Source organism: Pan paniscus, chromosome 8, assembly GCF_029289425.2.
Source record: "Pan paniscus chromosome 8, NHGRI_mPanPan1-v2.0_pri, whole genome shotgun sequence".
NCBI lineage: Eukaryota > Metazoa > Chordata > Mammalia > Primates > Hominidae > Pan > Pan paniscus.
Genome location: NC_073257.2, coordinates 82,816,236 through 82,829,344, shown reverse-complemented (window position 1 = coordinate 82,829,344; position 13,109 = coordinate 82,816,236). Strand labels below are relative to the sequence as shown.

Here is a 13,109-nt window from a genome sequence, read left to right as displayed (position 1 = left end):
TATTACACCTTTGAATATATAAAACACAGATAGATATTCAGTGTATAAACAGATATTCAGTATATCTGTGGTATTAAAATTGCATGAGGAAAGCCAGGCACAGTGACAAGCACCTATAGCCCCAGCTCCTGGGATGCGGAGGCAGGAGGATGGCTGGAGGCCAGGAGTTCGAGGCTGCAGTGCCCTGTGTTTGTGCCTGTGAATAGCCACTGCACTCCAGCCTGGGCAACATAGTGAAAATCCACCTCTAAAAAAAAAAAAAAAAACCTCATCGTGGGGTGGACTGATGATTGGGAGGAAATGTCTAAAACATTTAGGGGTACATCATGATAAAAGGTGGAAAGCACTGGCCTAGACAGAGGCAGCCACAAAATCAGCAGATAAGACATCTCCTACACATGAGACGATGGTGACAAATGCTCCCCACCCTGCCAGTGAGGAAGGAACCCACAACCCCTCCCCATCTCGAATTTTCTCGCTCTCAAAGCTGAAGGGCAGAGGAGCAAGCGGGCCCCTTCTTAGGACCCATCAGCTCACATCTGATGTCTCTGGGGCAGGGAAGAGCCGCCCAACAGGACCTTGAGGCTGCTGTGCGAGCTCACAAGGGCCTGCACACTGAGGAGGAGCAGCGAGGGGAATGAGAGCCAACTCCAGGTGGGGGCGAGAAAGACAGCCCACCCCATGGCTTTCTGGTTTGCAATGTGGAGCCAACTAGCAGAGGCGCTCCCAGACTCTGGGAAGCATTGCGGAAGCAGTGGGGGTCCTAGGAAAGGGACACACAGAGCAGCCAGGAAAGAGCAGGCTGGCTCTGGGAGGAGAGACAGGCAGGAGAAGAGGAAGGACACGACATCGCAATGTTACAAGACATAATAGCAGCCGCTAACTGTGCCCACGCCACGAGCCAGGCAGGGACAGCCCCCAGTGCACTGCCCAGTTAGGCAGGCCATATCATTAACACTCGCGGGTCAGCTCCAGGAGAGCAGAAGCCACGTCTGTCTCAGGCACCACTGTACCCCCAGCACCTAGAACAGTAAATATGTGCAAAATAAATAAGGGAAAGAACCACAGAGAGGTTAACTCATCCAAATCCTCACAGCTAGGCAGTGGCTCAGCCACACTTCCAACCCCAGTGTCTCTCTGCACTCAGAAACACCAGCCAAACAGCTTGTGATCCAGCTGGGTCCATGGAAGGCGAGGGGTGAACACCATCCCAACTTGGCCACTTGACACCTGGCAGCGCATGAACCTAGTGGCCCGCGGGGGCAGGCGGCACTCCCTCTGGAAGGCAGCACCACCCCTGCCTTGGCCCAGACTGCAAAACATGCCCATAGCAATCTCAAAACCACGTGAGCAGGGCATGGGAGGGGGAGGATGCAGCTTAATGAAAGTCTCATCCCTTACCAATCCGTCACAGTTGCTGATGGCAACAGCTGCCCCAGGCATTCCAGTGACACCTCCAGTGTACACACACTCCTGCCGTAAGGGCTGCCGGAACAGCTCCCGAAAATCCTCCTGCCACTCCACTGAGGATCCTGGCACTACCAACCTCCGATTGGGCCGCAGGCGCAAGTGCAGTTCCTTCCCGAAAACAGTGACATTGAAGTAGAGGGAGTGGCGCCCCACCCTGCCAGGCCACAGGGTCCCTCCTGGGTGCAGAGGGCTGCGAGCCACCCGGAGGTGACTGGAGTGTCGTGGTAGTATGGGTGGCGTGTCCACTACCATGCTCCCTGCAGAGGCTGCTGCTGGGCCAGACACCACGTGGGAGAGGAAGCGTCCCCGAAAGTCTGTGCTGCAGGGCACTGTCACACCATAGTCACTGAGCTTTCCAGAGAGGTGCAGCTCTGTTGGAGGTAAACAAAGAGTCACTTCAATGCAGTCGGTTCAGAGGTAAGGGGAAGTCAGAAATCCCACGCGGGCAGGGAGGGATAGGAACTCTCAGTGTCACCCTTAGGTGGGCCCCTTAGCCCGAGTTTACCCATTTTCCATCCATTGCTTCCTGAGCTCCAGGATTCCTACACTTGGATGAAGGGTGTTCGGGTACCTTGTGGCACTCCCTGTAGCCCCCAGGTCCTTTTTAAACTTAGCAGAAGAAAGCAAATGATACCAGACAGAGCCCGGTCACTAGCAACAAGACTTCCGACCTTGGGCTCTGCCCAGAAAAGGACTAAAATTCCCCAAAAGCCAACAGGGCAAATAAAGGGAAGGGCAGATCTGCCCAAACTCCCCAGTGTGCTGAAGTCACCAGCCCAGGCTGGGGTAGTGCCCTCCTCCCCAAGCTTCCAAGAACGCAGCTGGCAAAACAAACACACCTAGAAACCCAGGGGACCATGGGCACGTGTCAAGGAGAAGGTGGGGCTGCAGAGGGGAGCGGTTCTCTATTTTTCCAAGGTTAGAAAGAAAACTTTTTACAGGAGGACAGTGGCCGCTGAGATCTCTGTATGGCCGAGCCCCAAGCTGGATAAATATAGATCTTCAAAAATAAAAGGATATACAGGGGGTGACCTGCCCACTTGGGCTGAATTAACTGTGAGGTCATGGCCCCATGCTCCAGGCCACATGCCAGCAGGCCCATCCTCACGCAGCTCTCCTTGAGCCCAGCCAGGCTGGGCAGGAATGACAGCTCCCTGGCTTCCAGGCCTGGTGATTCATGAATGTGAGTTTGGGAGGAATTTTCATTTCCACACAGCTCTACCTCTCGTCTCCCCAGTTCACGTCACTGATGAAACATAGAAAGTGGTGTTTCCTGAAAATCCCCCATGCCCACAGCTCTAGTTTCATCCCCATTATAGCAGAGGACCCGTAAGACTGCTGCAAGAGGGGACCCACTCTGGCACATGAACAAGGCTCACAAACAAGGAGGGACCCTGCCTGGAAATGACCGGTGACTCCTCCCCATGTTCAGAGCCACCAGGAGGGTACCCCATGCTGCAGGGCGGGAGTGGAGTGTATCTGGTCTGTATGCAAGAGGCCTGTGTCCACAGCGTTTGACAGTGCTACGTTGGGGGCAGTGGAAGGATGTGTGTTTCTGTGCAGGAGCGTGAGTGCCCCGCATGCTCTGCTGTAGGAGGCAATCACCTGTTAGCCTTATGCTGGGTATGTAACAGCCACACACACACACACACCCCTTGCACCCATGCTCACACAAGTTGGAGACAGAAAAGACATTGAAAGAGAAAGACACACAGGACAGAGAAACAGATTGGGGAAGAGGGGAAAGAAACACAGAGAGACAAAGAGACAGATGCGCTGCTCCCGAGAAGAGACTCCATGCTCCCAAATTCTCTCCTGGGGTCTCCGTCTACTTCTAGTACCAGAAAGGGAGAGAAATCACGGGACAGTGCCGTGGCACAGTGGAAGAAAAGACAGCAAATCAGCCCAGAGTGTGCATACTGCCTCCCACCCGCGGGAACCCTGCCCGGGTGGCTGGGGCAACCTTGGGCCACCCTGACCGCGTGCACCCCGGACCCCACGGGCCCCCGCGCGCCCAACCCGCACGCACCTGGGGTCCGGCTGCCCGCGGCGGCGCAGAGCGCACAGTGCAAAGGCAGCAGGCAGGACAGCAGCGCGCGGAGTGGAGCCATGTGGCCGCGCTGGGACGCGGGCTGGGCAAGCGTCCGAGCCCCAAGTCCCAGGCTGAGGGCGGCGAGGCTAGGGTGCGCCCCGGGCTGTCGGAGCACCGGCTGGCTGCCGCCGCTGCCGCCTCAGCCGCCTCCCCGCCTAGCTGCTTCCCTCCCGCCTGCTCCGGGTCCCCTGCGCGGCGCCGCCGCCTGGACCTCTGGCTCCGGGCGCGCGAGGCTGCCGGCTGGAGAGCGGGGCCACTGACGCGCCAGCGCCCCCGGTGCCAACTGCCGGCTGGTCGGTCAGCCCGCCCGCGCAGTGACGCTCCGGGACTCCGCGGGAGCCGGGCGACGGGGCGGCGGGACGGGCCGGGGGTGGGCACACTGGGAGGGGCGGGGCCGGGCGCGGGTCGGAGCTGGGGCGCCGGGCGCCCGGGGGCGGGGCGCGCGGCTGGGGAGTGCAGCTGCCTGCGGCCGGGGATCGGAAGTGCCACGCGGAGACAGAGCAGGGGTTCCTGGCGCACGGACCGATTGTCCCCTCAGACGCCTGGGATCCCCGGAGTGGTGGCCCAAAGCCGCTTTCTATGGCTGCTCCGCCCCCTTTCTTGGCCGCAGGGCCTGCTCTCTGTTTCTGTTCCAGAGCCAGGAGCCCAAGGGGTGTCCGGCTGCATTTGGGAGTGTGGTGGACAGTGAACCTCCCGGTAGAGGGAGAATCCCTCTTTCTTTCACTGTGGTCTTGATGCCCTCACTAACCATCGACCCCTTGGATCTACCCATTTTCCAGACTCCAGCCCAGGGTGCACGACTGACCTGTGTCCTAGCCAAGAGCAGGGCTGAGCCGGTGAGGAGGGAGCCCTGGCTTCAGAGTCAGACAGCCCTGATTGAAATCCTAGCTCTGAGCCTCAGTTGTCTTATCTGTGAAATGGGTGTTAACTACAGCACATAATAGATGCTCAATAAGTGATAACTGCCCTCCACTTCCATCCCTGACACCAGTAGCAACTGTGGCATCCCAAGGTGGAAAGAACCAAGAGTCTGAGAGATGAGCACTTGATGCTAGTCTTGCAATGGTGTTGAGACCAGGTCAGGAGTCAGTACAAACAACCCAACAGAAGATCCATGCTCTTGCTTTACTCTGTAAATATGTAACTAATAACTTGCAAATAAACTATATTTCAAGCAATCCAGGGGTGGGAGTTGTGGAAAGGAGATTTTTTTGTAATAACCATGGAATAAAGAATCTCGGAAATGATGCCAAGGTTTTGGAGGACCAGTGCATTTAAGAAGCAGGTTCAGAAAGCTAAAGTATATTATATTCCAAGCATTCCAAGCTACATCAGAGCATCCAGTTATTTGGAAATGCCACAACCAAATTGATCTATATTAAATTCAGGAAGAATAGAGTTCCTCTTTCTCCTCTTTCTGGTCTTTTAAGATGTGTGTTGGCTGCGTGCAGTGGCTCACGCCTATAGTCCCAACACTTTGGGAGGCTGAGGCGGAAGGGTTGCTTTAGCCTGAGAGGCTGAAGCTGCAGTGAGCTGAGCTTCGGCTCACACCACTGTACCCAGCCTGGGTGACAGAGCAATACCCTGTCTCAAAAAAAAAAAAAAAAAAGATGTGCAAAGTCAAGGTCCAGACAGGATTCTGTGTGTGAGGGCTGACAGAGCAAGAAAGTTAGAGGGTATGTGTGTGTGTGTGTGTGTATGTGTGCATGTGTGTGTGTGAGAGAGAGAAAGAGAGAGAGAGAGAGAAGGCTGGGAGATGACCAGGCTGGAGCTTCACAGCTCTGGCCCTCTGCAAACCCAAGCCCACCAAATGATCTCTGGATAAAATGGCTTCGCTTCTCAGGGTCTCAGTTTTCCAAGCTGCAGAGTGGGAACCCTGTGGGACAGAAGGAAAAAGTCATGGCGTAAGGATTGCCCCTTTTCTGCTGTGGGGCCATCTCAGAAAGACTCCCCTAGAAAACTCAGGGGCCCCAGCTCCATTCCACCCCCTTGTTCCTGCCTCAAGGAAAGCAAGTCAAGAGGAGCAGGTCACAGCTGGGGCCCCAGCAGCCTGCTTCACTGGAGTGGGCTGCGGCCTTCCCTGGAGCCAGCCTTGGCAAGCAGAGAGCAAAACCTCTCCCTGTTTCTTTACCCCCACCCCCTTCCCTGGGGCTACAATGGTTGCTTTTATTGGCAAGTATTGTGTGTCCAAGCTCTCTTCCACTGAGGAAGGCTTTGTTAGGAAAAGGGGACATGGGGGCCTAGCTCAGAGTCTGGGCCAGAAGGTGGGGAGAGGGCAAGGTGGCCCCAGATTTGGAGGTGAATGGGGCCAAAGAAAGAAATCCCCAGGTGTAAGCTGGGGACCCTCCTATGAAGTCAAGGTCTGGGTTTCCCAGTGTCTTCCTTGAGTCTTCGCACAGGAGAGAATGTCTTAGGTGTTTCTCCCAACACCTAACACAACAGTTTCAGTCTAAGGCCCTGGGGGAGAGGGATGCAGAAAGTCTGTGTTGGCTGCATGAAGCCAGCAACCAATTGAGAAACCTGATATGGGCAAGAGAAAGTCTGAAAACCAGGTAAGGAAAGGGTAGAGAAATGTGCTCTAAATGAACATGCAAGGTCGCCAGGGGGGACCCCAGGGACTCTGGGGACTCTGGGAAGGAGAAGCTTAGAGGGAGATTTCACTGCCGTGGATCCAAGCTGAGGCTTCCACAGGGGAGACAGAGAGGAAGCAGTGTTCCTGGTTGGGAATGGCACGAGCATGGGCAGGAGGGGGCAGCCTGCCATGAGCCTCCCAGGCAGGAGGAGAAAAGGCTGGACTAGCTAGAGCCCATGGAAGGCTCCTGTGACAGGTAGGCCAGAAAGACAAAGTGGAGGTGTCTATCCCCAAAAGGTGACTGTGGCAAGAGTTTGAAACAGATGTAATGAGTGGGCTGGGGCTTGGGCAACGGCCCAGGATTTGACCCTGAGGAGCAAGGTGGTCCCAGCCTCCACCCACGTTCCTTTGAGCATAAACAAAAATGCAGAGATTTGGAGATAGAGGGGTTGAGAGGCAATCTCCAGTCCTGTGCCCCACTCCATTTTATAGTTAGGTAAACTGAGGTCTGGAGAGGAAAGCAGACTTGCCTCTGGTCACACAGCTAGTTTAGAGGAGGGCCAGTTCCCCTGGCTTCAGAAAAGCACAACCTCTGCTGAGTGCCAGCTCTCTTCCCCTCTTGCTCCATCTTCCAAGATAAAGATGAGGAGGTTCAAGGTTGAGACAAAATATCCCCACCCCAGCAGGAGTCCCAGATGCCCCCACAAGGAAGTAAGAGTGTCAGCTTGTGATAGGTCTCTGCAGCAAGAGGCCAACAGCTCCATGAGAGTGACCCAGAGGCAGGGGGTCCAGCAGGCAGCTATCATTTGTTGAGAACCAGCTGCTGTGCTAAGTGTTTACCTGTTTTATCCACACCTGGAGGAGATGAGTACTCTAAAACACAGGAAGAGGGTCCTTGTCTTCTAACCCATGGTGTGACAAGTGACCAGTAGGGCTCTGAAATGCTCTGGAGAAGAGGAGTTCCACCCTAGCTCACTGAAAGCCATCACCATCCACCCTGGATAGCCAGTTAGGAAGTCAGACAGCTGGACCACCCTAGCCACCTCTCTCACCCACCACATCAATCCCCTCCAAGTCCTGTGGAGTTGACTCCAAAGGATATTCCAAATACAGTAACTTCTTTCCATTTCAAATGCAACCCCATCTCCCAGCAGGCCACCAGCAGCCCTCTGTGGACATTGCTGTAGGTTTGTCCTAACAGATAACCCCACTCTTCTCCGGGCCCCGGAATCTCTCCTCCAACTACACCCAGAGATGTTTGAGACATCACCTGGCCCTCTCTGCTATCAAACCTCCAAAGGCTCTGTTCCTCTTGGAACAAAGATCAGACTCCCTGTGCCCACCTTCCTGCCTCTGTTACGGACAAAGCTGGTCCTCTCAAAAAAATGAGGTATTATTCTCCGTTTGGTGTCACAAAGTCAGTACGCAAAACTGAGAGTGAGCATCAAGCAGTGCAGGCTTTATTTAATGGCCATGGAATTGAGAAGTGGGAGCTTGGCTCACGAATCAACTGTCAACAGGTTCCATGATGCCCCACAAGCTGCAAAACCAGCAAGTTTTTATTAGTGATTTTCAAAAAGGGAGGGAGTGTATGAATAGGGTGTGGGTCACAGAGATCACGTGCTCCACAAGGTAATAGAATATCACAAGGCAAATGGAGGCAGGGCAAGATCACAGGACCACAGGACCGGGGCAAAATTAAAATTGCTAATGAAGTTTCGGGCACGTGTTGTCATTGATAACATCTTATCAAGAGACAGGTTTTGAGAGCAGACAACTGGTATGACCAAAATTTATTAGGCGGGAATTTCCTCTTCCTAATAAGCCTGGGAGCGCTACGGGAGACTGAGGCTTATTTCATCCCTACAGCTTCGACCATAAAAGACGGCTGCCCCCCGAAGCGGCCATTTTAAAGGCCTACCCCCAGGGACGCATTCTCTTTCTCAGGGATGTTCCTTGCTGAGAAAAAGAATTCAGCGATATTTCTCCCATTTGCTTTTGAAAGAAGAGAAATATGGCTCTGTTCCATCTGGCTCACCAGTGCTCAGAGTTTAAGGTTATCTCTCTTGTTCCCTGAACATTGCTGCTATCCTGTTCTTTTTTCAAGGTGCCCAGATTTTCTATTGTTTAAACACACATGCTCTACCAACAATTCGTGCAGTTAACGCAATCATCACAGGGTCCTGAGGCGACATACATCCTCCTCAGTTTACAAAGATGATGGGATTAAGAGATTAAAGTAAAGACAGGCATAGGAAATCACAAGGGTATTGATTAGGGAAGTGATAAGTGTCCATGAAATCTTCACAATTTATGTTCAGAGGTTGCAGTAAAGACAGGCGTAAGAAATTATAAAAGTATTAATTTCGGGAACTAATAAATGTCCATGAAATCTTCTCAATCGATGTTCTTCTGCCATGGCTTCAGCCGGTCCCTCCATTCCGGGTTTCTGACTTCCCACAACACTGCTCAGCTTGTGAGTGCTGGGAAGTCACAGATACAGGGCATCTTTAATAAAGATGTTGAGCATTGAAAACAAGGGGAGGAATATTCATGCCTTTTCTGGGAATGGGCGGAGAACTTCTGGGAACCAGAGTTGCCACCTTCCTTTTTGTCCTTTCGTGGTTTCTTCCAGCCATTGGCATGGTGATTATCAACTGTGGTCATGCTGGTAAGAGTGTCATTTAGCCTGGAAATTAGATTATAATGAAGTTAGAGGTTCTTCAGAGGTCAAGGGAACTGTCATCTTGGATCTCACCAGTCTTAGCTGCTTAGTCACGAGGGGGAACTTCTGACCTCAGATGTCCTGTTTTCTAAAGATAAGCAGAGTTAAGGTGGGGTGAAAAGTCACTGAGGTCACGTACACTGGGTAACACCTCCACCACCCTCCAGCCTAGCTCCTTGCAGGCACCTTTGCACAACAGGCTGTTCTCTCTGCCCATAATGCCCAACCCTGTCTCTTCTCCCAGTCAATGCCTGCTACCCTCAGACATCATCCTTTTAGTTCTCTCTTCCCCAAGCCTGTCCTGGCCTCCCAACCAGGTCAAATCCACCTGCTGTTGTACCATCTCTGGGCCCCTGCACAGCAGTTTTTGCTGTTGAGTTTCTCCTGATTCTCTGTGATTCACAGATGAACACCTGCTTCCCCCAGACTGAGTTTCACAGGGAACAGGGACCACATTTGGGGTTCTCTCCTCATTGTATCCCCAGTGGCTACCCTGTGTTGGGCACATGGGAGGCCCTTAATAAATATTAGTTAAATTAGTAATCAAATGAACGGAAGTTGGAGAAAGAACAGTTCACGGAAAATTTGGCAAGTCAAGCATTTCCCAGAATAATCATTCCAGGGGAAAACGTGAGACACACGTGTGTAAGTTCTGAGTGGCCATCAACAAACATCACCAGGCTCCACAGTCAGGCACGGATGCAGTAGATGAGTTGCCTTTCTGAGTTGCCAAGCCTTGAAAAGATATTAAAAATAACAAATATAATCATCATAGCTAATATTTGTTGGCCAGCCCCTTTATACATTTACCTCCACTCCTGCAACAACTTTGTAAGGTCAGCATCCTCATCCCCACTTGCAGAAGAGGAGTCTAAGACTCTGCCAGGTTGGGCAGCTCCGCCAGTGCTCACAGCACTCATAGCTGGTAAATATCAGAGCCATATTCAAACCCAAGTCAGATTCCAGCTCCCAGGCTTCCAGGCACACGGTGTTGCTGCCAAGAGATTCTCCCACCTCCACCTTCTTGGAGATCACTTAGTTCATTTTGTTTTCCTTGGTTTTTATTATTATTATTATTATTTTGAGATGGAGTTTCACTCTTGTTGCCCAGGCTGGAGTGCAATGACTCGATCTTGGCTCACTGCAACCTCTGTCTCCTGGGTTCAAGTGATTCCCCTGCCTCAGCCTCCCAAGTAGCTGGGATTACAGGCATGGGCCACCATGCCCGGCTAATTTTTGTATTTTTAGTAGAGATGGGGTTTCACCATGTTGGTCAGGCTGGTCTTGAACTCCTGACCTCAGGTGATCTGCCCGCCTCGGCCTCCCAAAGTGCTGGGATTACAGGCGTGAGCCACCGTGCCCAGCCTCCTTATTTTATAAAACTGTTTGTTAGTGGAAACGACAACACATACAGAAAAACACCACCTGCCTATTGTACAGAGGGGCAAACTGAGACCCAGAGAGCAGAGGTGACCTTGCAACACCACACAGAAAGATCATTCAGGGGCAGGATAACACCTCAAGTCTCCTGGTTCCTGGTTCACAGTGATCTTAGGGTATTGGTGATATTGGTTCCCCCTGAGGTCATTCCTACCTCAGCCCAAAGGGAAGGAAGAGGAAGAAGAGTCTGAGTCTCTTCCTGCTGCTACCTGAGAGCCACCGTCATGCACAGCAGCTCTAAGCCAGTGGTTCTCAAATCAGCGTCCCCCTGTGCAGCAGAATCAGCATCACTTGAAAGTTTTTAGACATGCACATTCTCAGGCCTCACCCCAGGCCTACTCAACCAGAAACTCTGGGGAAGGGGCCCAGCAATCTGTTTTAACCTGTCCTCCAGGGGACTCTGATGCATGCTCAAATTTAAGAATCACTGTTCTAAACAAAGCCTTGAAAATTGGGGCCAGGCTGGGAGCAATGGCTCACACCTCTAATCCCCAGCCCTTTGGGAAGCTGAGGCCAGTGGATCACTTGAGCCCAGGAGTTCAAGACTTTCCTGAGCAACATGGCAAAACCCTGTCTCTACAAAAAATACAAAATTAGCCAGGCATGGTGGTGCACCTGTAGTCCCAGCTACTTGGGGAGGCTGAGGTGGGAGAATCACCTGAGCCCAAGGAGGTCGAGCCTGCAGTGAGCCATGATCACTTGACTAGATGACAGAGTGAGACTGAGTCTCAAGAAAAAACAAAGAAAAAGAAAAAGAAAACTGGGGCCAAATGAAGACTGAGAGCAAACTCACTAATTGAAGATCTGTGACTTGCTCCTAATTCAAGGCCACCACTCTCATCTCCTATCCCCTGTCTCCAAAGCCTGGGCTGGTGCTGCATCTGAACTGCAGGAGTCTGGCAGAGCTCCAGAAGCCTCCAGATGTGCGGGAGAGGGGCTGGGCCTCGTGGCCTTCTCCACATGACCTTTCTCCTTTGTTTCCCCAGCATTCCCTCTGCACATTTTTTGGCAAGTGTCTAATGACTGTAGCTAGGAGACAAGGATGGGTTAAGTTAACCACAGTGATTTGTCATGCATTACAGAACAGCTGATGCCCCCGAGACTGGCTGAACCATGAGATCAGTTAGAAACAATGCTGTTTGTGCCCTGTGTGTAGACATTGTGTGGCTGTGGTTACTGCGTGTTGGGGAGTGCGGGGAGAGGAGGTCTCCCTGTCTTTGTAAGGAAGGATGCCAAAAAGCCCAGCTGTCCTTTGGGAGTTTTGTTTCTGCCATTCCCTCTTCTAAAACCATAGGTCTCCTATAGCATCCTCCTAAGCAAAGTCCAGTGCAGCCCCTGGCATTGGCTGCCTGGGGTTCCAGAGAGTAAGGCAGGAAGCAGTGATCTCCCCCATTTCCCCGTGCCCCTATGGTATAATGGAAGGACTCAGAGAGATTCGTCCAGGGCACGCTTCTTACCAGCTTTTCTTCCAATCCTAACATCCTCTTGGATACCACTTACCAGCTTTTATTCCAATCCTAACATCCTCTTAGATACCATGGGTGACATTCTGCAGCAAAGAGGGGCCAGACCTCTATACTGTTCCTTTCTTTAGATCAGTAAGGGGACTTTGGCTTACATGTCACCAAACACATGGCTTAATTTATTATCTCATATAAAAAGGAATCCTGAAGCAGGCCAGTGCTGGACCTGGTTAATTTGGCAGCCTCACAGGATCTTCCAGCATCTCAGTCCCTTCCTCTTCCACTCTGTCATGCTTGGGGATTAGTCTCATCCTCAGGCTTGTTCCTTCTTAGCTGTAAAATGACTGCATTAGCTGCAGGCATCACATATTCACCAGATGCAATGGGGACCAGAGGCAGTGGAAGAGGGAGTTCTTTCTTTTTTTTGAAACAGAGTCTCCCTTTGTCACCCAGTGACAGTGCAGTGGCGCAATCTTGGCTGACAGCAACCTCCACCTCCCGGGTTCAAGTGATTCTCCTGCCTCAGCCACCTGAGTAGCTGGGATTACAGGCATGCACCACCACGCCCAGCTAATTTTTTTTTTTTTTTTTTTTTTTAGTAGAGACGGGGTTTCACCATGTCAGTCAGGCTGGTCTTGAACTCCTGACCTCAGGTGATCTGCCTGTCTCGGCCTCCCAAAGTGCTGGGATTATAGGTGTGAGCCACCACAACTGGCGGGGAGTTCTTTCTTGTCTCTCCTTTTTAAAGACTTTATTATACAGATTTTCTTTTTCTTTTTCTTTTTCTTTATTTCTTTTCTTTTTTTTCATTTTTTTTTTTTTTTGAGAGAGTCTTGCTCTGTTGCCCAGGCTGGAGTGCAATAGTGTTGTCTCAGCTTGCTGCAACCTCCACCTCCTGGGTTCAAGCCATTCTCCTGCCCTCAGCCTCCTAAGTAGCTGGGATTACAGGCGCTCACCACCATGCCCAGCTAGTTGTTTTGTATTTTTTGCAGAGATGGGGTTTCACCATGTTGGCCAGGCTGATCTCGAACTCCTGACCTCAGGTGATCCACCCACCTCGGCCTCCCAAAGTTCTGGGATTAAAGGAGTAAGCCACCGCGGCTGGCTGAGACTTTATTATACAGATTTTTAAACATAAACAAAGGAAGACAAAAGAGTATAGAGGCCCCTTCCCCCAATTCCATCACCCAGCTTCAATCATTATGCCCATATGGCCAGCTCCGTGTCATCCTTACCCCTTCCCTCCACACCCGAGGTCATTTTAGAGCAAACCCCCTACATTATCTCCCATTTAGTATCAGCAGCTAGTAGATAAAGACTCTCTCTTCTTTAAAAACAAAATCAAAA

At 51.8% G+C, this 13,109-nt stretch overlaps 1 protein-coding gene across 3 annotated transcripts in view; it reads right to left on the bottom strand.

Moving 5' to 3' along the window:
* Window positions 1-3,892, bottom strand: part of ADAMTS14 (ADAM metallopeptidase with thrombospondin type 1 motif 14) — an 87,554-nt gene extending 83,662 nt beyond the window's left edge. For 2 of the 3 annotated variants that reach the window (XM_008968960.4, XM_003815950.5), the window contains exons 1-2: window positions 3,500-3,886; window positions 1,402-1,841 (exon numbers count right to left, since the gene is read on the bottom strand). In XM_008968960.4, the coding sequence (XP_008967208.1) occupies window positions 1,402-1,841; window positions 3,500-3,581 (522 nt within the window). In that variant the 5' untranslated portion in view covers window positions 3,582-3,886. Of the gene's footprint in view, window positions 1-1,401; window positions 1,842-3,499 lie in introns of all 3 variants that reach the window. The other variant, XR_010113192.1, reaches the window with a different exon arrangement.
* Between the last annotated feature and the right edge of the window lie 9,217 nt (window positions 3,893-13,109).